We start from the raw sequence: 21,416 nt of genomic DNA, 5'->3' as shown, positions 1-21,416 counted from the left end.
CTAAGGTCATCCAGTTTACTTTCCAAGTAAAGTGAATTAAAATGAATATTCATTAGGCAAATTGTAATCTCACATTTCCTAGTTTTCCACATGATTCTGGACATAGGTATTTTGTTCTGATTCTCTTATTGGCTAACAAAAAAGGAGGGGATGGTTATTAAAGAGTGGACATAAATACTGTTCAAACTAAATTGGTTTTTCTTCTTCCCCAGGGAAAAGAGTTCTTTGCTTATCCTAAAAAATAACCAAAGATCAAAATCTAGTAATTAGCTATAATACAATTTCTTTTCTGACAGACTAGCGCTATTGACCTGAGTAACTTCCATCTTTCTTCCCAAAGATGCCTAGGAAGTTTAGAATAATTTTCTTTATCCTTTTCCTTTCTTATTTGTCAAAATTTACTGTTTATAGGCTTCCCTGGTGGCTCAGACTTCCAATTGGAAGAATCGGCTTCCAATGCAGGAGACCTGGGTTCATTCCCTGGGTCTGGAAGATTCCCTAAAAAGGGAATGGCTACCCACTCTAGTATTCTTGCCTGGAGAACTCCTCGGACAGAGGAACCTGACAGACTAGATAGCCCATGGGGTCATAGAGTCAGACACAACTGAGTGACTAACACTTTCACTTTTTAAACCTGAAATTCATTCATTCCAAATACAGGGTATGAGTGAATGTATAATTTTTATTACAGAAAATTTTCTCCATACTTGAAATGCACTAAATCAATGTAATAAGATTGCTTTATATGAGCACATTTGTGTTCAGTAAATACATCTGGTCTCTCTTCAATGACACTGCAATATAATTACTAGGTGCAAAACAAAGAATGCCATAGATCCACTTACAAACGCTCATTGTCTTCAGTGATGACAACATTATTGAGATCTCTCATGTATTCGTTCTTTTTCATTTTTTTTTAAAAGAAACTTTTTCTTTGAAAAGGGAATAGGCAGAAGACATCTCACGGGGAAAACCTGAATTAGGTAAAAGTTTAGCCATAAGTATAAATTAAAACAGATTTGAGTATTCAAAAACTGAAAAAAAGGGCAGGCATGACTTTTACTGGGTACCAAGAAAACCATGATCAGGCCCACAATCAGATTAAACAGTTGCTTTGGACAAATCACAAAACTAAGTCCAAATTACTATTATGTAATCCAGGTGTTCTCAATCCTAATTACACATTAAAAAAAAACAAAACCCACAAATCTTTTAGATACCTATGCCAAACTCCCAAAACACTGCTCTACAAAGATGAGGCCTATGTATCTGTATGTTATAAAAAGCTCAAAAGATTAATGTAGTACACATATTGTTGGTTGCCCACGTTTTTTTTCCTTATCTAAATGTATTCTAAAAATGACCCATTCTGCCCTCATAAATACCTCTGTGTCAGAGGAGATGAATTCCACTTCCAGCTACAGTAGACCCAACTGACCTAAGAGTTACTCCATATCCTTTACCAGTGACTGACCTGTGGGTGGACAGGTCTAAGCCACTTTAGATCAATGAGACCCAAGCATCTGGTGGCAAATCCTGGGAAAGCATTTTGCATGTTAAGAGAGGGCCCCTGAAATCCTCCCCAATTCCTGCACTGCATGTAAATGAAGATGCACATAGTCCCAACTGCTACTGGCAAACATCCCGTGACCACGAGGGTAGCCAGCACTAGATGATGCCAAGGCTGCAGTTGAAAACAGCAGGGAGAAAAAAGCCCAGAGGTTCTTGGTGACCTTCCTACGGAATCAATGGAATAGAAATACTGAAGCCCTTTTTATCAGCTAACTTCATGTATAATGATTCAATAGATTTTCTAATTGTTTAGGTCATTTTAAGTTGGCTTTTTTAGTTATTTGCATCTGAAAGCTAAAGGGTTATCCCACTGCAGCACCTTTTCAACCATGTGTGCTGTGCTTAGACACTCAGTCGTGTCTAACTCTTTGTGACCCCATGGACTGTAGCCCACCAGGCTCCTCTATCAATGGAGGTTCTCCAGGCAAGAATACTGGAGTGGGTTGCCATGCCCTCCTCCAGGGGATCTTTCCAACCCAAGAATCAAACCCAGGTCTTTTGGATTGCAGGCAGATTCTTTACCATGTGAGCCAGCAGGGAAGCCCTAACAATCTGTATTAAGTAGAAACCACACAAACATGCCTTCATACTAAATCTGTAAATCCCAGATTGATTTATCTTTCCTACTGAACAAAGATTAAATCTTTAAAAAACTAATTTACATCTTGTTACACTTTTCCAATATTTGGGCTGAACTGTATTTAAAAGTTTATGCTCACTGCATTCATTTCATTATTCATTCAAAGTTTTTGCTATAGGCTTTGTCTTGAATGTGCAAGACCATTCGCCGTGCATAGAAGTCCCTGTATTCCTCTGGTAATTCAGCCAGTGTTTTTAAGGCTCTGTCCAAAATTTGTACAGCTCTTGATGCTGCCGTCAGATCTTTGTTTCCATAGGTATCCGTTTTATCATAGCATTCAGATGGAAGGTGCTTCCAAAAGACATTCACTCCCACTCCAAACTCTTCAGAAATTACATTATGGAACCATAAAGCTGAAGAAGTATTTAAAAAAAAAAAAGTTAAAAATAAAAGCTACAGTTAAAAAAAAACAAAATGTCAGTGAAATATCACAAATTGCATATAGCCAATTCAAGAAATAAATCTTATAACTAGATCCCTTCGTTAGCACACTCCTAGCTTTTAACAGAATCATTTTAACTTTTATGAATTGCCAACCAATTTAAAGTGTCAATAGCACAACCCTATGTTTAAAACTTCTGAAAGTAGCAATTTTTCCTTTTAACTTGAAAGACACAATAAAGTTCTATTTGTTTTTTTATAAAGTTCTATTTGTTTTTTATAAAGTTCTATTTGTTTTTTAGATCTGTAATTTGGGGCTGTGTTTTTTGTTACTTGTTTACACTTCCTGAGTCACACACCACATCAAGTGTTTATTTTTTATACACAGAACATTTCAATTATTTGAGGAGTATCTTTGACCTTTTCTGACTCAGTACAGTACTTTTGCTCTCAAAGACTTCCTGTTAAAGCTGCATTTGGTTTTCTAACTTGCTTAAAATCTGCATTCATTGTAGCCTCCCCAGTTTTATATTTCTAAGGCAGTTACAAGCATCCTATGTTAACATTCCTTTAAATATATATATAGAAGTAAAGCAAATATTTTGGTTGTGGAAAAGACAACTAAACTTCGTATAGCTAATTAATATTTTACTTCCACTAGAAAGTTTACTTCTTTGTTTTCAATTGAGAATAAATATTTTCAAAGCATAGGTGCTAAAGAAATATTAAACCAACACTACACAAAGATGAAATCCTAGTCACATCCAAAAAGTGTTTAATCTTGTGACAGAAAGGAAGATTTATAAGATGCTAAATTTTAGAAATAAACTCATTCTAAGAGTGCTCTAGAAAAAACAAAAGCTTAAAATATTTTGATTTACAAAACTAGGTTCCAACCATGGTTTTAATCTTAACTACTCTTTCTTTCAGAACCTTGTTTTCCTTATTCAGTGTTAACAGGGAAAAAAGCTAACCATTCTGTTAAATTTAAATCCAAAGATGGGACTTCTGCTCCTATTTCAAAATATCTGCAAATGTTAGTATTTTTTTCTCCTTTAAAGTTGTATACAGAATAAGGCAGAACTGCATCACCCTTAATCATGCTCTCAATATAAAACCCCCAAATTTAAGTAATAGCAATGGATTTAAAACACAGTGTGCTGTGACTGTTTTCAATGAAGATTGAGAAGTCAAGGTATTAAACTTTTATACACAATTATGTAAAGTTAACTAAACAGGACAACACAAAGATTAACAAACTATGGTTCCCTGTCCTCAAGGAATTTATAACCTAGTCTCAAATAAGATATTATTATTAATACTTTTAACTTAATTTTATCACTCAAGAGGTATTATTATAAACATATTAACATATATGAAAGGTAAAACTATAAGCCAATTTGTTAATGTACCCCTTAATATTATGATTTTTATAATTTTCAGGTATTCAGTTTTGTATAATTACAGATGTTAACTGTAACACTAGTTACTAATAACTAATGCCTATATACTGTTCAAAGAAATTAAGTGACACTAATTCAGACTGTAGAAAAATAATGCACAATAGTGTATATCATAGGTATTGCATCATAACATTTGATATTTATAATATTATTTTTGGCTTTGAAATATATTTACAATTTCTTCATAATTACTTAAGTGACAGTTCTAAAACACATAAATATTTTAGAAACAAAATGATTTTAAAAGTACCATGAGGTATAATTTTTTGCAGATGTAAAGTATCTTGCTTAGTATCCTTTAGTAAGAGAACTTAAAAGTATAATAATATATTTATAGGTTGTCTTTGAAAAACAAGACTTAATACTGTAAAAATCTGTCTTAGCATACTTTAAACACACATACATCTGTATATAAAAAATCATCTTGTATAGGATAGGATACAGCTAACAAACTTTTGTATTAAAAAATCGCATAATGGTCAGGTGAGTATTAATATTATAAAAAGCAAATTACTGAAGTCTAGAAATCTTACCAGGAATGAATAACACATCTCCAGCTTTAAGGGAACATTCATACCTTCTAGCCTTGGAAAACAGTGGATATTTAGCTAAGTCTGGGTTATCTATGTTCAGTACTTCTGATTTAGAACCTGAAAAGTTCCAAAACAGGATGATATAGATTGAATAGTTAGCATTTTTTTAATGACCACAAATATAAATTTGAAATTTTTTTTTTTCCTTAACAACTACTTTACCGTATCACACCGTGAGAACAATTACTCTTCTCCTGAAGACAATTTTCAGTGACCTACCCTTTATTTATAAACATTGACATTCATGTAATATAATCAAGAAAATCTAAAAATTTCGTTCTTCATATAACCTATCATCTCATGTATAGACATACACAATGAAGAACACAATACAGAACACACATGCAACACCAGAATCATAATTGGGAAGAAGCCCTACAAAGTTTTTCTATGAGAATGAAGACATTAAAAAAAAAACTTGAGAAATTTATTCTTTAAAAAAAAAATAGTACCTGATAAATATAAATATTGGGCATCTCGAGGACTGAACAGAACAACACGCTTTTTTCCTGTCACTTGTATTAAGAAGTTATCCATTACCTGAAGGCAAATAAGAACTTCTGAAAAAGCATAAAATTCTAATATATAGAATCAATGGTATTCCAAACAGTTAACCATAAATCCTATCTTTTAATAAAACCTGACTCAGATTACCTAAAACTCTTATAGTAATATTCTAATTTAACAGTGAAAACAGATGTTACACAACTGCATCATTATTTCTCCAACACTACCTTAAAATGGGAAGGATTGGCAGGCCATTAGACAATCTGCTCAGAACACTATTTGCCTTTGCTTCATCATTATGACAGCAAGTGCAGTATCATCTATTTGAGGCTCCCTTTGGTAAGTATGACCAACTCCCCTGGTGGCTCAGATGGTAAAGCGTCTGCCTACAATGTGGGAGACCTGGGTTCAATCCCTGGGTCAGGAAGATCCCCTGGAGAAGGAAATGGCAACCCACTCCAGTATTCTTGCCTGGAAAATCCCATGGACAGAGGAGCCTGGTAGGCTACAGTCCATGGGGTCACAAACAGTCGGACACAGCTGAGTGACTTTACTTTCACTTTGGTAAGTATGGGTTTCCCAGATGGTACCAGTGGCAAAGAACCTGCCTGCCAGAACAGGACATGTAAGAAATGCTGGTTCTATCCACGGGTCTGGAAGATCCTCTGGAGGAGGGCATGAAGCCCACTTCAGTATTCTTGCCTGGAGAATCCCATAGCCAGAGGAGCCTGGAGGGCTACAGTCCATAGGGTCGCAAAAAGTTGGACCCAACTGAAGTGACTTAGCACGCACACATGCATGTTGCTAAGTGTTTTAATTATCTATCAAGAAATACTGTAAGGCCAACGTTAGAGGACAGGATGAAAGCACTTAGAAAAACCAGGTGCTGAGGAAACACAAGGTAGTGCTGCAACCACTAACACTCTTACTAGATAGCCAACCAGAATTTGGTTACAGGAAAATATATTGAATCTCCAAATTATTTCGAGAGGACCATAACTTAGCAAATAATTTTGATGAACTTAGTAATAGTGGAGCAATGTTGACTTTTATCATGTTTGTAAGGGTATACTGCATTAGTACAAATTTTGAAAAATCCTAAAAGCGGAGCTACAAGGACTTCCCTGGCAATCCAGTTATCAAGACTACATGTTTCCAATGTAGGGGGTGCAGGTTCAATCCCTGGTTGGGGAACTAAGATCCCAAATGCCTCACAGTGCAGCCAAAAATAGAAAAAGGAAAAAAAAAGGCAGAGCTACATTAATTCTCAGCTAAGGAATTAAAATATATACTAAGCAAGACATATTCATGATTCTTTACATATTACTTCAACCTAAGCATTTCTCCCTTAACAATGACTTATGTAAGCTTTAACTATGTAACTAGCATTCCTTCGACTTATTTTTAAGAAAAACTTCATAATATTTAAGATAAAATGGATACTACACAAAATTTATGAATACAGTTAAAAGTATGAGTTATCATTTTCTCACCATACTATTCATGTAACTAAAACCTTAAACTGTCGTGTTGGAGAAGACTCTTGAGAGTCCCTTGGACTGCAAGGAGATCCAACCAGTCCATTCTAAAGATCAGTCCTGGGTGTTCTTTGGAAGGAATGATGCTAAAGCTGAAACTCCAGTACTTTGGCCACCTCATGAGAAGAGCTGACTCATTGGAAAAGATTCTGATGCTGGGAGGGATTGGGGGCAGGAGGAGAAGGGGACAATAAAGGATGAGATGGCTGGATGGCATCACTGACTCGATGGACGTGAGTCTGAGTGAACTCCGGGAGATGGTGATGGACAGGGAGGCCTGGCATGCTATGATTCATGGGGTCGCAGAGAGTCAGACACAACTGAGCAACTGAACTGAACTGAAAACCTTAAAAAATGTTAAGATCTTATATCTATCTCATTTAATTATACTATATCAAAATCCTCCCAAGAGGTCCTCAGCTATAAAACACTATAAAATATACCTCTAAAACTTTATTATAAAGTCTTATATTTAGAACTTTTCAAAATATTCTTTTATCTTTGGAAACCTATCAAGGGGTCACAGAGTCAGACACAACTGTGCAACTAATGTACACACAAGATATTGCTTTAAATTTTCTAAATTTCTCTACCCAATACCAAACTAAACACAAACCTAGACTTTTAATGTTTTTAGCTATTTATTTGCATGTGTTTGCACGTGTGTGTGCATGCTCAGTTGTGTCCCACTCTGTGACCCCATGGACTGTAGCCCACCAGGCTCCGCTGTATATGGAATTTTCCAGGCAAGAATACTGGAGTGGGTTGCCATTTCCTACTCCAGGAGATCCTCCCAAGGGTTGAGCCCACATCATTTGTGTCTCCTGCATTAGCAGGTGGATTATTTACTGCTGTGACACCTAGGAAGCTCATGCATATGTTTAAGCAAATAAAACTGTATCACCATAGAATAAATAGTCAAGATCAATATCTGCACATCTCACTGCTCAATAAATACAGTAGACACTTGACATTCTCAAGGGATATATACCCTAAGACCTCCAGGCATCTCCAAATTTTTATAGTTGGAAACGGCTCTCCACAAACTTCTGCCTTTCTCCCAAACAACGGTTCCATCTAGTCACATGTATAACTTCAACATTTTTTCCACTTTCAGTTTCCCCCCTCATCTGGTGTCCATTTTCCACATGTTAAAAAAACAAAAAACACTTGAAAAAACTCAGTATATATATTTATAATGATGAATCAAGAACAAGACCACAGAGAAATGCAAATTTAAGAAACTAGGCTCTAGCATTAACTAAATAATTTACTCCCATACCATTGCCTGGCAAAGCACCTGTTTTTAAACCTCATGTTTCAGCAAATTACATGTCAGAGATCTTCAGGGTAGCCTACCAAAAGTTAACACTGTGAATATTCAGTCTATAAATTCTAAATGCTACTGTAGTTTTAGATTTCTCATTTTATGTAGCATACATCATAGTGTGTCCAAAGTTGTAACCCTGGTGAGCTGATTCGAAAAACACTGGAAAAGAACTGCTCTTCTCTGAAGAATTTTGGAAACTTAATATCTCCTTCCAATAAAGGAAACTGCTTTCTGATATCTGCAACATCCTGCATTGAGAGAAATACAATGAGAATTTTATTCCACAATATTGGAGTAATGCTTATTTTATCTAAGCCTGTCATCAGAGCCCATGAAATCACAGAAGAATGGTGCAAAATTCTGCTCACTGTTTTAAAATACTAGGATGTGACCATAGCCAACACATGATCTTTCAAGTGAAGGAATGGCTGTGTAATTATACATTCAACAATATCACTATTGTTAACCTTTATATGCTTCCTTAATAGGAAAGTTAATCTTACTCTAAGCAAGAATCATACAATTGCCACCTACTTAAATGTAAGAGTCATTAACTTGAATGTTATCAACTATGTAAAACCTGTGGCTTCTGCTAAGAGAGAAGACTAAAAGAAGGTAAAGAAATAACATGCCATAAAGAGAAAAGATAGAATCTGACGATCATTTTAGGGACTGCTCCTTAACTGTGTCCATATTAATTTGACTCTGAATACATATATATGAATTATCCAGGTTTTTTATATCATCTTAGATTACATTTTATTAGCTGAATGGCCATCTGCAAAATAAGTAGAATAGATTCCTTAATTGTGGAAAGATTAGTCAACTTTTTACATTCAGAATTCTTACCTTTCTAGGGTCTTCTCCAAGTGATCGGAGGTAGTACTTCTCATCCTTAAACATGCCAAAGAAAAATAACATCAGTATTCACTTAAAAATATTAGAAAGTAAAAAAAAAAAAGGAAATAAATTTGAAAATGTAACTCAATTAAGCCATTTTCAAAAAAAGTTCCACTTTCTTCCCTTTCTACTAATGCTCTCTGGTGGCCATATGAAGAAATGTCTCTATATGTACTTGTAATAATGACAGGATCCACAAAACATCAGGTAAAATAAATTCTTTATATAGGCAATACATGCATACCACATCTAAAGCCACAAAGCTTAATTTAGACTTTAAATTATTTACAATCTTAATTAGCATCTTAAGACATTAAAGAAATCCCATTTTTATAACACACATGATCTCAAGAGTATCACTGAGGGCCAACAACAAATTTCGTGAATATAATGCAAATATAGAAGATAATATATTTTATACTTTTAAAACTAATTTTTTTTAAAAAATCTGAAACACTGTATTTTATAAAGCTAAGCTTATCCCTAATCATAATTCTCAACCCAAATCATTAAGAGTCAGCTCAGGTATGAATCAGAACTATGTCATCATATAGTAATAAACTTAAGTTGATGCTTTAAAAAACTGTCAATTACAACTTCATTAAGTAGCTCTAATAGGGAACTATTTGAATTACAAAGTATACATTGCCTGTATTTTCTGTAATTAGTAAACTGAGCCACATCAGGTCAAACACAGGGGCAACCCAACACAAGAATTCTGCATCTTTTATACTTACATTGACCATTATAGCACAAACTTCAAAATATATCTCATTTATCGTAACAATATATTATACATCTATGTTCATAGATTTTACTTAAATACAAGATTTACTGATTTTAAATTTTTAACTAGTACCATATCAGGTAAGTTTCATAAATTTATTACTAGCTAAACAGGTTCAGGGCTTGCCTGGTGGCTCAGACAGCAAAGAATCTGCCTGCAATTTGAGAGATCCAGGTTCGATCCCTGGGTTGGGAAGATCCTCTGAAGAAGGGAATGGCAACCCACTCCAGTATTCTTGCTTGGAGAATTCTATGGACAGAGGCTAAGTCCATGGGGTTGCAAAGAGTGGGACAAGACTAAGCGACTAACACTTTCACTTTCAAACTCGTTTCAAAGTCTATTCTTCAAAATTCTAAGAGTTATCCACCAGTTCTAATGTTTCAGGATATAAAATATAAATTTATGTGGCAGATACAGAGATGCACCACAGAACCCTCTTCAAGAAAAGATTCATTAATTGCAAAGTGTGTGATAAAACTTACAGCTGCCAGCTGTTAACTCCTTCAGGTCTACCTCACCCTTTGAACTGAAGGTCGTGCTCTTTCTAGGGTAGCCTCAACCAATGACTAAGCAAGATGGTAAAAGGCCTAGACACTGACACCTTGGACAGGATTCCTCTGGGAAGTAGTCTTTGCTCAGGAGTTCCACATGGAGCTGGCAGAGTTGGTCAGCTCTGGATCACTGCCTGATGGCACCCTCTATCCAAATCTTCTTTTCTTTCACAGGTATTTTCCCCAATAAGTCTTTTATAGTCCTAATTTCATCGCAGCATGTGTTTCCCAGAGAACTGAACTGACAGTCCAATTCATCTTACACATCACCCTAACTTTTAGACTTTAATACCATTACCTTATCCCTATTTCCTTTATTTCACTTGGCATATCATGGCTATTTAAATCTGTGCCACTCATTACCCTTGGACAGGAAAGTACCAAAGTGCAGCTGAACATACATGTTAAAGCATGACTGTAAAGCAAAAACACATTTTTCAGATATAGCTAATGGAATCAGTTTTGTATATATTCTAGTCATACAATTAGAATCAGACATCTGGGATTTGTAGGGATAAAACATCACGTGATGAAAGAACAGAGAAAATGTAATACCTTTTACCACCAAACTGACCATCAGCCCAGCTGGCTCAGATGCAGACAACAGCTTTCTTCAAAGCTTAAAAAGCAGTTTATTTTTCAAATGTGCTTTTGAGATAACACAGTAAACTTTTTTTAAAATGTATTTATAAAAGCCTCAATGTCTCAAGATATTTAAATTCTATTTTGCATTATTTTAAGCTGGATTATTATGTAAATAAGTAGAATTCTTCTGCATATAATCCTGAACAAATGTTACAGCAAATATACACAACAGAAATCACATGAATAACAATAAAAAAATACAGAAATAGTCTTATAGATATGAAAACAAAGTTCTCCTTTTTAGCATCTGAACTTGGCATATCAGACCAAAGCATTTTCAGAGGAGGTAGTATTAATAACTAACATTTAGTAAGTGATTCCTACCTATCAGACACTGTACTGAGTGCAGATTTTATTGAGTTAACTGTCACATAAAACTTATGAAATAAGTACTATTACTGTTCCTATTTTACAGATGAGAATACCGAAGCACAGAAAGGTAATGAGGACAAGGTTTGAGATCTAATAAATAGCACAGCTAGGATATACGGAAAGCTATAGTTCTCATATATCTAACATTCTTTTATAAGAAAATAATTTCATGATTATAATGTTTTCTTAAGAAAATGTGTAAAAACAATTACCTCTGAAATAAAGAATTCCGTATGCTTTTCTTCAGCTGCCCTTTGTACCAACTTGTCAAAAGGTAAAGTTCTGAAATAAACACAAAAGAATCCTTAGACTTGGTAAAAATGAACTAGTAATACTCTGACCACTACACACACACACACACACACACACACACACACATACTGCTTGCTAGAGTTTGATATAATCTTCTGTTTTATAACACAGTATCCATAATTTTTATTATAACCTATTATGTGGAATTCTAAGTTTTCAAACTTCATTTAGAGTTGAGCTTATTTGACTTAGGTTGTCTGAAATTTTGCTTTCAAAAATTAAAGATTTTTAGATCTACAGTATAGATGGATCCTTCTCATATGTCAATATACTCCTATTCCAAGTTGTTGTTAGAAAAATGTTTCTGGTTTTATGGTATATATGGAAATATACAAACTTGCAAGCTTTTACTGCTACTAACTTTCAAGTTTTATGGCAAAACAAGTCTCCAGATGAACGAGGCAAACTACTAGTGCTACTGTAGAAGAGATAACAAGCAAACGGTCCCATGAAGACAAAGCCCCTCCCCTTCTCACCAACCTGCCTGCCTTCCAGCAGGACCAAACAAAACTGCTCTCACCCTTCTATACCACATTCTATCATTTCAGGCTTCTGAGTAATAGCTCAACAATTCCAGTGAAATGATCCAATTTTATTCTTAAATATTTCTGCCCAAAGGCCCATCTCCTTCCATCCTGGTAAACAGGACTGAACACTGTAGAAGTAAAGTTTGTTTCCTTTACCTCGCTCTTTTGAGTGTGAGGGTTACCTTCTCTGAGTCATATCCTATCTGTTCAATCTTCTAGAATCAAAAGCACTGCCCACTACCTGAAGATGATACCTTATCAGAAACATTAAACACAGACAATGACATCACCAAAGGCATCTGGGTCACTACACTCTAGCCTCCACCCCACTGATTAGGAGTTGTAACCTTTCGCTCTTACTAACAAATATCTTTCCACTTGAACTCTGTAACAGGGAGGTAAGATTTCCTTGTAAGATGACCATGCAATGCTTTCCAAGAAACATAGTGGGTTAACATAAATGTGGAATGTCAGCTATTAGAACAGATAACATTGTTTACTGAAAAGAAAAAGACCCTCTGGGAATCCCCTGGAGGTCTAGTGGTTAAGACTATGCTCCCAATGCATGGGGCATAGGTTTGATCCTTGGTCAGGGAACTAAGATTCCACATGCCACGCATCTCGGCAAAGTGAAAGTGAAAGTAAGTCGCTCCGTTGTGTCCAACTCTTTGTGACCCCATGGACTATATAGCCCATGGAATTCTCCAGGCCAGAATACTAGAGTGGGTAGCCTTTTCCTTCTCCAGGGGATCTCCCCAACCCAGGGACTGAACCCATGTCTCCCGCATTGCAGGCAGATTCTTTACGAGCTGAGCCACAAAGGAAGCAAATCTCAGCCAAAAAAAAAACAATTATTTATTATGTCTGGACTGGAAGGACGGTGACTGAACTCTTAGAGGATGTGGCTTCCCTGTGTACAGTATAACTCAGTAACTGAGCACATCCCTTGGAGGAACTGAGAAACCAAGGTCATAGTCATCCTATGCTACAGGTTGCTGTGGACTATGTAGCTTAACTAAACTAGGGTATCTCTGTATCTACCTCTAGTCTTGTTCCCTCACAAGGAAGTTATCACTTAGTGAGCCAAAAATGGCTTCTGAACTGGTATAAGGACTCTACTGATACTATCCTGCTAGGATGCTGTTTCCTGCCTTGTACCCCTTTGCAAAGCTAAGATAATCTGATGCCAGATTCTGGACTAGCAGGTGTCAATTTGAATTTGAGGACACTACTGATAATTATGTACAGTGGACATTGCAGGAGAGAAGAAAGAAGGCTGTCATCTACTCAGACCAATCTACTTCTATAGTTTCTGGCTAATAATAACAACAAATTATTTGTTCAATGTTTTCCATCTCTGATCTCACTGTACACCCTTCATTTCTACCAAAGCATCTTTTGAATAGTTTGGAAATAATACAGAAGCCTCTGCAGGCCAGAGCTACCTCTCTAATTGGTGCAGTTGCTAAGGTCTTCGAGAGAACCTAAGACCTTTACAAGAACAGGCCAGGTAGAGTAGTTCAGTCCAAAGCAGAACTTGGGTGGCCTCAGCAACCTTCTCCTTTAGTAGTACCATCCAAGCTGAGAGAAGGGGGAAACAGGCATATCAATTGGGAAATTCTTCGGCCTTAAGGTCTCATCTACCCTATGCATGTTTCAGTAAGAAAAGCACCTGCTATACAATGCTCCACTTGTCTGGACTGACATACAGACCAGCAAGTGAGGTAGTATCCCAGAAGGATTAGAACTGTTAGGACTCTGCGGAGTCAGGCAAATTTGGGAATAAGTCTTGGTTCCATCATTTCAAGCTATATTTACAATCTTGAGTAAATTATTTAACATTTTTAAGCTTCCGTTTTCTCATCTGTATACTTATCAGTTAAAAAAATATACCTCATAGACATTTATATGAGTAATATAATTTAGGATGCACAGTACGTGATATATAAGAAATGTTCGATGATAGATGGTGGGGTTAACAATAATGGTAACGTAGCAGCAAGCAGTTAACAACATTCAGAAAAAGAAAAAAAAATCCTTACTGTTCTGTTCCCCATTTTGCAAAGGTTTCTTTCCAAGATCAGGAATGATGAAAGTGTAACGATCAATAAGAGCAGGATGACAGGAGTTAGACAATATGGATGTGATAGGCAGAAGCAGCAGAGCAAAGCTCATGTAAGACTCAGACTTGAAAAAAAAAACCTATGGACAGAATACCAACAGTATCCTTTCAAGGCTCTTCATTTTTATGTATACGGATTCTGGAAGAACAGTAAGAGCTACCATGAGGAAAGAAGTAAAAGCCAAGACTTGGGAACATATTTATCTTCAAGTGTTTAAAAAGCAGAAATGAAACCTTAATCTAAAGCGTTAATAATGAGATACGTGCGTAGGTTCTCTTACTTTCCAGCCTCTCTCTGTGGCCTAGATGCCTCCCTTCTTTCCTGTTCCCCAATAACTGCAAAAATGACTACATCTGTTTTCCTTCTGTCTCTAGGCAAATAATCTTGCAACTCTTTAGCAGCTCTAGTGAAAGGCTCAGAGGAGCTGGAATAGGAACTATTACATAATATACGTGCTTCAAAAACATGTTTTGAAGTTTATAGGACATGACATAACATTAAGGCAATTCAAGACGAAGTTTCAATACCCATTTGTTACAGCACTGGGCTTCCCTGGAAAATAAACATCATTAGCTGCAGGCTGAGAAACACTCATCATTCCAGCACTTTCTTCCACTTTCTTGTTTAATAAAAAATGAAAAGTTCTTACACTTGGAAAAATTCATAGCAATTAAATTCAGTTTATGGCCTATTAAAAACCAAAACTGTAACAGCAAATATTCAAAGAATCAAATACCAAGAAATGGTTTGGCAAGCTGCTATACAAACTTGGAAAACTCTAATGAGAAAAGTATGACCCTGGACACTGGAAGCTCTGTTTAGCTCATCTCTAAACTCTGGAAGGAACAGTGAGAGCCACCTTTCTCTAGAAAATCAGTCTTTTGTGAACATGGTTTTCAATAGACTGGATTTGCTGGAAACTACACGTGCTCAGAATTTGAAAACTGTTTTTAAATTAAACATTTTTAGTGAAACTCAAGGGAATAAACTCATGGGAATAAACAGCATAGTAAAACTATATGATTACAGCATTTAAAGCTTTCAAGTTCAGATATACCACAGCTTTCAACTATCTTTTAAGACACCCCAAAACATAAAACGACAACCATGAGGGAAATTTAACATATTTAAGATTATTTTGTCAAAAAAGAAAATTAAGTCATATTTATCCAAGTTGACAAAAGATTATATATACTAAACATAGCAACCACCTGTCTTATATTTCTGGAGAGAGCAGAAAAAGAAAAAAACAAAAACAGGAGCTTATACTTAACTAAAAACAATCTGGAAGTAGAAAATCTTCCAAAAATAGGGCATTTAAAATTAAAACAGGTTATGGAGGAAAAGTTTAGAATTTACAACTCTAGATAACAATTAATGATGTGGGAAGATCAACTAATCAATGAAGCGCTAAAGGAATACTGCACACCCAGCTTTAGATGTAATCTAACTCTAGTTACAGAAATTCTCTGCTCTTTCCATAACTCCAGAGGGTATTGGGTATACACCCTATTTTTAAAACAGTCTTTGGAAATGTCTTTGTATAATTATGTAAGTTGAGAATTCTTGTCTTTTAAAAGCCATTCTTTAAAAATTAGTAAGCTATTCTATAATTATATCAAACAAGCCAAGAGAGAAAATGCCATATGGTCTTTGTATAATAATGCAAAAATATTTTACAGGTTTAAAAAAAGTTACGTATATCCCCAGAGTAAACCTCAGAAGAAAATACCTATATACAAAGTTTTTACTAATGAAGTCCATCTGGGCAACTGCAGCAACATGAATTTTCACCTCTTTCCTCCCTCCGATTTGGCTGAGGTAATCCACTGTCCATTTGCTTGTACATGCTCCCAAATCAATTCCTTCCAACACTAGAGGTTTTCTCTGTGTGGGAAAAATCAACAAAAATTAGGGAAAACCAACAATATATCAAGGGTAATAAAGGGATAAAAACAAATAAAAAATGACTATTGATCCCAAGATGCTCAAAATCAGATCTTCTGACAATTCATGCTGTAACTAAAACAGGAAGAGGAAACTATGTAATATACTTAGAATAAAATTTTAACATTAGGAAAACAAAACAAAACCAAATAGCAATACTATCATAAGCTCAGAAACAAGAGAAGTCCGAATACTATTTAAAGCATTTTTAAGAGTGTTATATATATAACAAAAAATACAACTGATTAAAATTTGTACTTTATAGTCAAATATGGTTTGAAACTTTTTATTTTGATAACCATTCTAAACTTATGGAAAAGTTACAAGAACATTACAAAGAACTCCCATATACCATTTACTCTGAGTCACGAGTTGCTAATTTAACACTTTGCCCCACTTACTTTACCATCTGCTCTCACTCTTGCAAAGTGTGTATAGAGACATATTAAAAGTAATTTAATTTTTTCTAAACTATTTCAGGGTAGTTTTCCAAACTGTCTCTATCATGCTCCTTTATCTCTAAAACTTGAGCATATTTTCTGAGAACAAAGACATTCTTTTGTATAACCACAGAATAATTATCAAAATTATATTTAACAGCTATAGTACTTTTATCTAATCCAGCTTGTATCCAAATTTTGCTAATTGTCTCTGTATTTTTCCCCTACTTCTGAGATACCACACTGCATTTAATTCCTGCTGCTAAGTCGTTTCAGTCGTGTCCGACTCTGTGTGATCCCACGTGTGATCCCACAGACGGCAGCCCACCAGGCTCCCCCGTCCCTGGGATTCTCCAGGCAAGAACACTGGAGTGGGTTGCCATTTCCTTCTCCAATGCATGGAAGTGAAAAGTGAAAGTGAAGGTGCTCAGTCGTGTCCGACTCTTCGCGACCCCATGGACTGCAGCCTACCAGGCTCCTCTGCCCATGGGATTTTCCAGGCAAGTGTACTGGAGTGGGGTGCCATTGCCTTCTCCGACACCTCTTTTAATCTGGAACAGCTCCTCAGACTCGTTCTTCTATGCCCTGGACATTTTCTGAAGAGTACAGGCTATTTATCTTATAGAATGTCCTTCAATAGGCATTTACATGATGCTTCTCCATGATGAGATTCAGCTGATGCGTTTCTGCAAAGAATGTACCACTCAGTATTGCTGAGTGCAAAAATTGTGATTAAAAAAAAAAATCACCTTCTACAGGTACTAGTTGGTATTCTAATGTAAGAATTACCTCTAACTTCTCCATTTTTTTTAATTGAGTTATAATCTACCAATATAATTTTGAAGCTCAAGTTATCCCAGATTTGGCCAGTAAGAATACCTTCAAGCTGGCTCTTGTGACTTTCTGCCTGAGCACATCTTACTTTATGGCAAAATAACATAATCCAGTATTCTTTTACCTCTCTGTCCCAGCCCTATAGTTATTTCTTCAAGTAGCTCTGGTTTCTTCTAGTGGGGAATGCGGTTTAGGAACAATGATCTGGGTGCTAAATGTGTTCATGACTACTGATGTGTCATTACATATAGGCCTGCTCAGGGGAAGGAGCGAGGAAACACATCAAGGTATGTATATACTCACTCCCTCCCCCCACCCACAATATACACCCATACACACACTACATATGCATATGGTTGTTTTTCTCTTTCTCAATATGTACTATACACACACACACACAGAATCTTAATGGATGTATCATGAATCATGATACTTCCAATATGGTTACCTAAGTCCAAACTTATACCACAACATTTATTTCAATATTTCTTGTTCATATATTTGTAAACTACCTGCTCTCTTCCTGAGAAACCTGGTTCCAATCATCCTCAATGTTTCATCAGTTGCACAATCCCAGAATTCACAGTAAGTACTTCTACAATTGCTAAGTTATACCACTGTAAAAAAGTATACAAACTAGAATTCAGCATTTTTTATAGTTCTTTTTGTTTTTAGACTGCCATAGAATCAAAGTATGGGCTTCCCTGGTGGTTCAGATGATAAAGTGTCTACCTGCAATGCAAGAGACCCATGTTTGATCCCTGGGTTAGGAAGATCCCCTGGAGAAGGAAATGGCAATCCACTCCAGTATTCCTGCCTGGGAAATTCCACACAGGAGCCTGGCAGGCTCCAGTCCCTGGGGTTGCAGAATTGGACATGACTGAGCAACTAACACATTCCAAATTCATAATCAAAGTACTGTGTTCAAAAGTGACTTAGGTTACTTCTCTCTCCCTTAATTAGGTTCACTTGTTTATATTCTATACTAGAGTTTGTTTTTTTTAATTATTCCTTATCCATGTTAATTTTATTATTACTATTATTTCAGAATATAAAACATTAATGTGATCTCCAAAGTCAAAATTAGGTCAAAAAAGGTCACCGCATCTATACTCACCCATGTTGTAATCACTCAACCCCTACAGATAACCAGTCTCATTAATGTCTGGCTTATCATCCCCATGTTTCTTTTTTGCAAAGTGATCAAAAACCATATAAATTTCCTTATTTTTTATACAAAATTATACATTGTCTTTTGTAATTTTTTCTTTTTAAAATTATATCCTGAAAATCACTGTTATCAGTTCAGATTTTCTCTCATTGTTCTTTTACAGCTTAGCACACTATAGTGCAAATGGACAATTTAATCAGTCTCCTATAGTAGGTTTTTCAGGTTATTTGTAATCATTCTCAAACATAATAAATACTAGATATTTTCATACTGTTTAAGTACATTCCCAGAGTAAACTCCTGAAGAACTACTATGTCATAAATACATCAACAGCTTTGTTAGATATGCCAAATTCCCCTCCATTAGGCTTGTACTGCTTCTGCTGCTGCTAAGTCCCTTCAGTTGTGTCTGACTTTGTGGGACCCCATAGACAGCAGCCCACCAGGCTCCGCTGCCCCTGGGATTCTCCAAGCAAGAACACTGGAGTGGGTTGCCATTTCTTTCTCCAATGCATGAAAGGACTTGGCATAAAATGTGAGTGCCAGCTTCCTCAGAGACTCACAAAGAGTGTATTATTAAAGCCTTTTGATTTTTGCCAACATGATACATAAATGGTATCTATTCTTTAAATTCTCTTATGAGTAAAGCTGAATGTCTTTTCATGTGTTTAGAGACCATTTTTATCTTTTTGTCAACTGTTCACTTTTTAATCAGATTTTTGCCTGCTTCCTCATTAATTTTTAAAAGTTCTTTACATACATGTGCTTTTGCTGACCTTTAATGAAATATATATTGTAATATTTTCCTTTCAGTTTGAACTTGATGTACTCATATCTTAATCTTTTATTACACTTGAGTCATAATAAGGAAACCCTTCCATAGACCTAGATTACAAAGAAATTTATCCATGTTTTCTTCTAGTACTTATGTAATTTCTTTTTTTATTTAGATCTCTAATCCTTTTGGAGATTACTTTTGTGTATGGTGTCAGATATAAATCTAATTTTATCATTTTATAAATGACTGTGACTATCCAGTTGTCCAAGCACCATTTATGTTAAAGTTCATCTTTGCCCTAGTGATTTAATGTCATATTCATCACATGCTAAATTTCTATATGAATGGAAATTTATCCAGACTCTGGAAATACATACATAAAGTCACTCAGGCTTTCTTCTCTATTCATCTGGTCTATCCATGCAACTGTACCACATTGTTGGTTATTAAAACATTTTAAGGACTATATCCCTTCTCAGCTTTTCTTAAGAGTTTCTTAAGTAGAAAAGTCTTGTTTTGCAAATTAGTTACTGATTTCTAGTTTTATTACACTGTGATCAGTGTTATTTGCAATTTTCCACTTTACAGTGTTTAGTGATGCTTTCTTTGTAACATATTATGTCTTGTCTAGGAAGGCTAAATTACAAAACACTTTTTGCTAGCCATCTTACAAAGCATTTACACATTCATATATCATCTGATGGTCACAATTCTGTCCTGAAGGCATCTATACACTAATGTGTCCCGTGGTGGGGAAGGACAACCACCCATCTAGCCTCGCCTCCCAAATAAATTAAGACTTGAATCCTCCCCGTAGGTTTCTAACTTCTAAAAGAAAACTTCATCCCTGACTTTTGTAACACTCCGAATTGTAGCTCTAGAACCATCCTCAGAGATGTAAATATCAAGTAAAATTACTGGGGTAGGGGGTTCTTTATCATGAGCAGGCTAATTGTAATCTTATGGTTTTTTGTTTTGTTTTTTTTTTTTAAGTATCTGCTCGTCTCTTTATTCTCAGTTTTTCTGATGCCTAGATTCCCTTGCAAAAGCACTGCAAGTAAAAACACTTTCTCCCCCATTGACATTTTTCTGAGTTTTGTTTTAAAGAACTAAGGTTAGAATTACAGATACAAAAGAAGGTCTGATCTACAACCCACGTTAGTTAGAATCCAGTGGAAGTTTCTCGTGGGATTCCCATTGCTTCCCCTTTTGGATCAGTGCAGTGAAAAACTGCTCCTTCAAATCCAGTAATTAGTGTAGACTAACAGGCGCCATTCAAGCTATTGGGGGGTAGGGGTCGGAGGTGGGGCGCGAAACTGCCCCTAGACTTTAAGAAATTCGACGAAAAAAAAAAAAAAAAGAAATTCGACGAAAAACTTAAAGACCTGGGAGAGGCGGGGGAGGGGAGTTGGGGGTGGGTGAATATTTCCCTAGGGTGCCATCGTAGTGGTATTAGACTCCTTGATCGAACTCCCGCAAGGCAGCTAGCGGGGCTTATTAGGCAAAATATTTCTCGTAGTCAGCGCTCTGACGTCCAACTGCTTCCCAGAAACGTGGAACGGTGCTGGCCGAAAAATTTAATAGATGAGACCGTCAACATCCCCCAAGTGCTCCCTTGGCCGCAGGGCCAACTAGCCACTTTAAACTGACAACCTTCTCGCCACAACCTGGATCCCAAGAAACCAGTTCGGAGCCGCTCGAGTGGTAGGAACAGGTATCCACCGACATCCCGTGGTTCCGCCCCGGGAGAGGGCCTCACCTGCGGATACAGGTGCTCTATGAACTGCTCCTGCGAAACGCCCTCGAATCGGGGTACTGAGAAGCGGTGTCCGGCCATGGTTGCTCACGCCAATCCTCTTCCAAGTCCTGGGACCCTCTGCACTAACAAGTTCCTCAGCGCGCGAATCGCCCGGAAACAAGACCCGGAGAGAAAAGGTCCGGGAGGCAGGCTGAGTCGCGAGAACTGCCGGTTCCTAAAGTGGGGCTCGGGGCCGACAGGCTTATGA

General features: G+C 36.4%; 1 protein-coding gene across 1 annotated transcript; it reads right to left on the bottom strand.

Moving 5' to 3' along the window:
* TYW5 (tRNA-yW synthesizing protein 5) lies at positions 663–21,291 on the bottom strand. The gene is made up of 8 exons (XM_005676330.3): positions 21,170–21,291; positions 15,974–16,128; positions 11,492–11,561; positions 8,874–8,918; positions 8,135–8,272; positions 5,102–5,189; positions 4,590–4,706; positions 663–2,565 (listed from the first exon to the last, which is right to left on the bottom strand). The coding sequence occupies exons 1-8, from the start codon at positions 21,245–21,247 to the stop codon at positions 2,309–2,311; spliced, it is 948 nt and encodes a 315-aa protein (XP_005676387.1). The 5' UTR covers positions 21,248–21,291; the 3' UTR covers positions 663–2,308.

This window comes from Capra hircus, chromosome 2, assembly GCF_001704415.2.
Source record: "Capra hircus breed San Clemente chromosome 2, ASM170441v1, whole genome shotgun sequence".
Taxonomy (NCBI): Eukaryota; Metazoa; Chordata; class Mammalia; order Artiodactyla; family Bovidae; genus Capra; species Capra hircus.
This window is presented reverse-complemented; position numbering and strand designations above follow the sequence as displayed.

Bases quoted from the DNA above. Each gene is read 5' to 3' on its own strand.
- TYW5 (XM_005676330.3), bottom strand. From the start codon at position 21,247: ATGGCCGGACACCGCTTCTCAGTACCCCGATTCGAGGGCGTTTCGCAG. The intron at 16,129-21,169 runs GTGAGGCCCTCT...TTTCCCACACAG, and splicing joins TAGAGCACCTGTATCCGCAG to AGAAAACCTCTAGTGTTGGA. The intron at 2,566-4,589 runs GTAAGATTTCTA...ATACTTCTTCAG, and splicing joins AGATGTGTTATTCATTCCTG to CTTTATGGTTCCATAATGTA.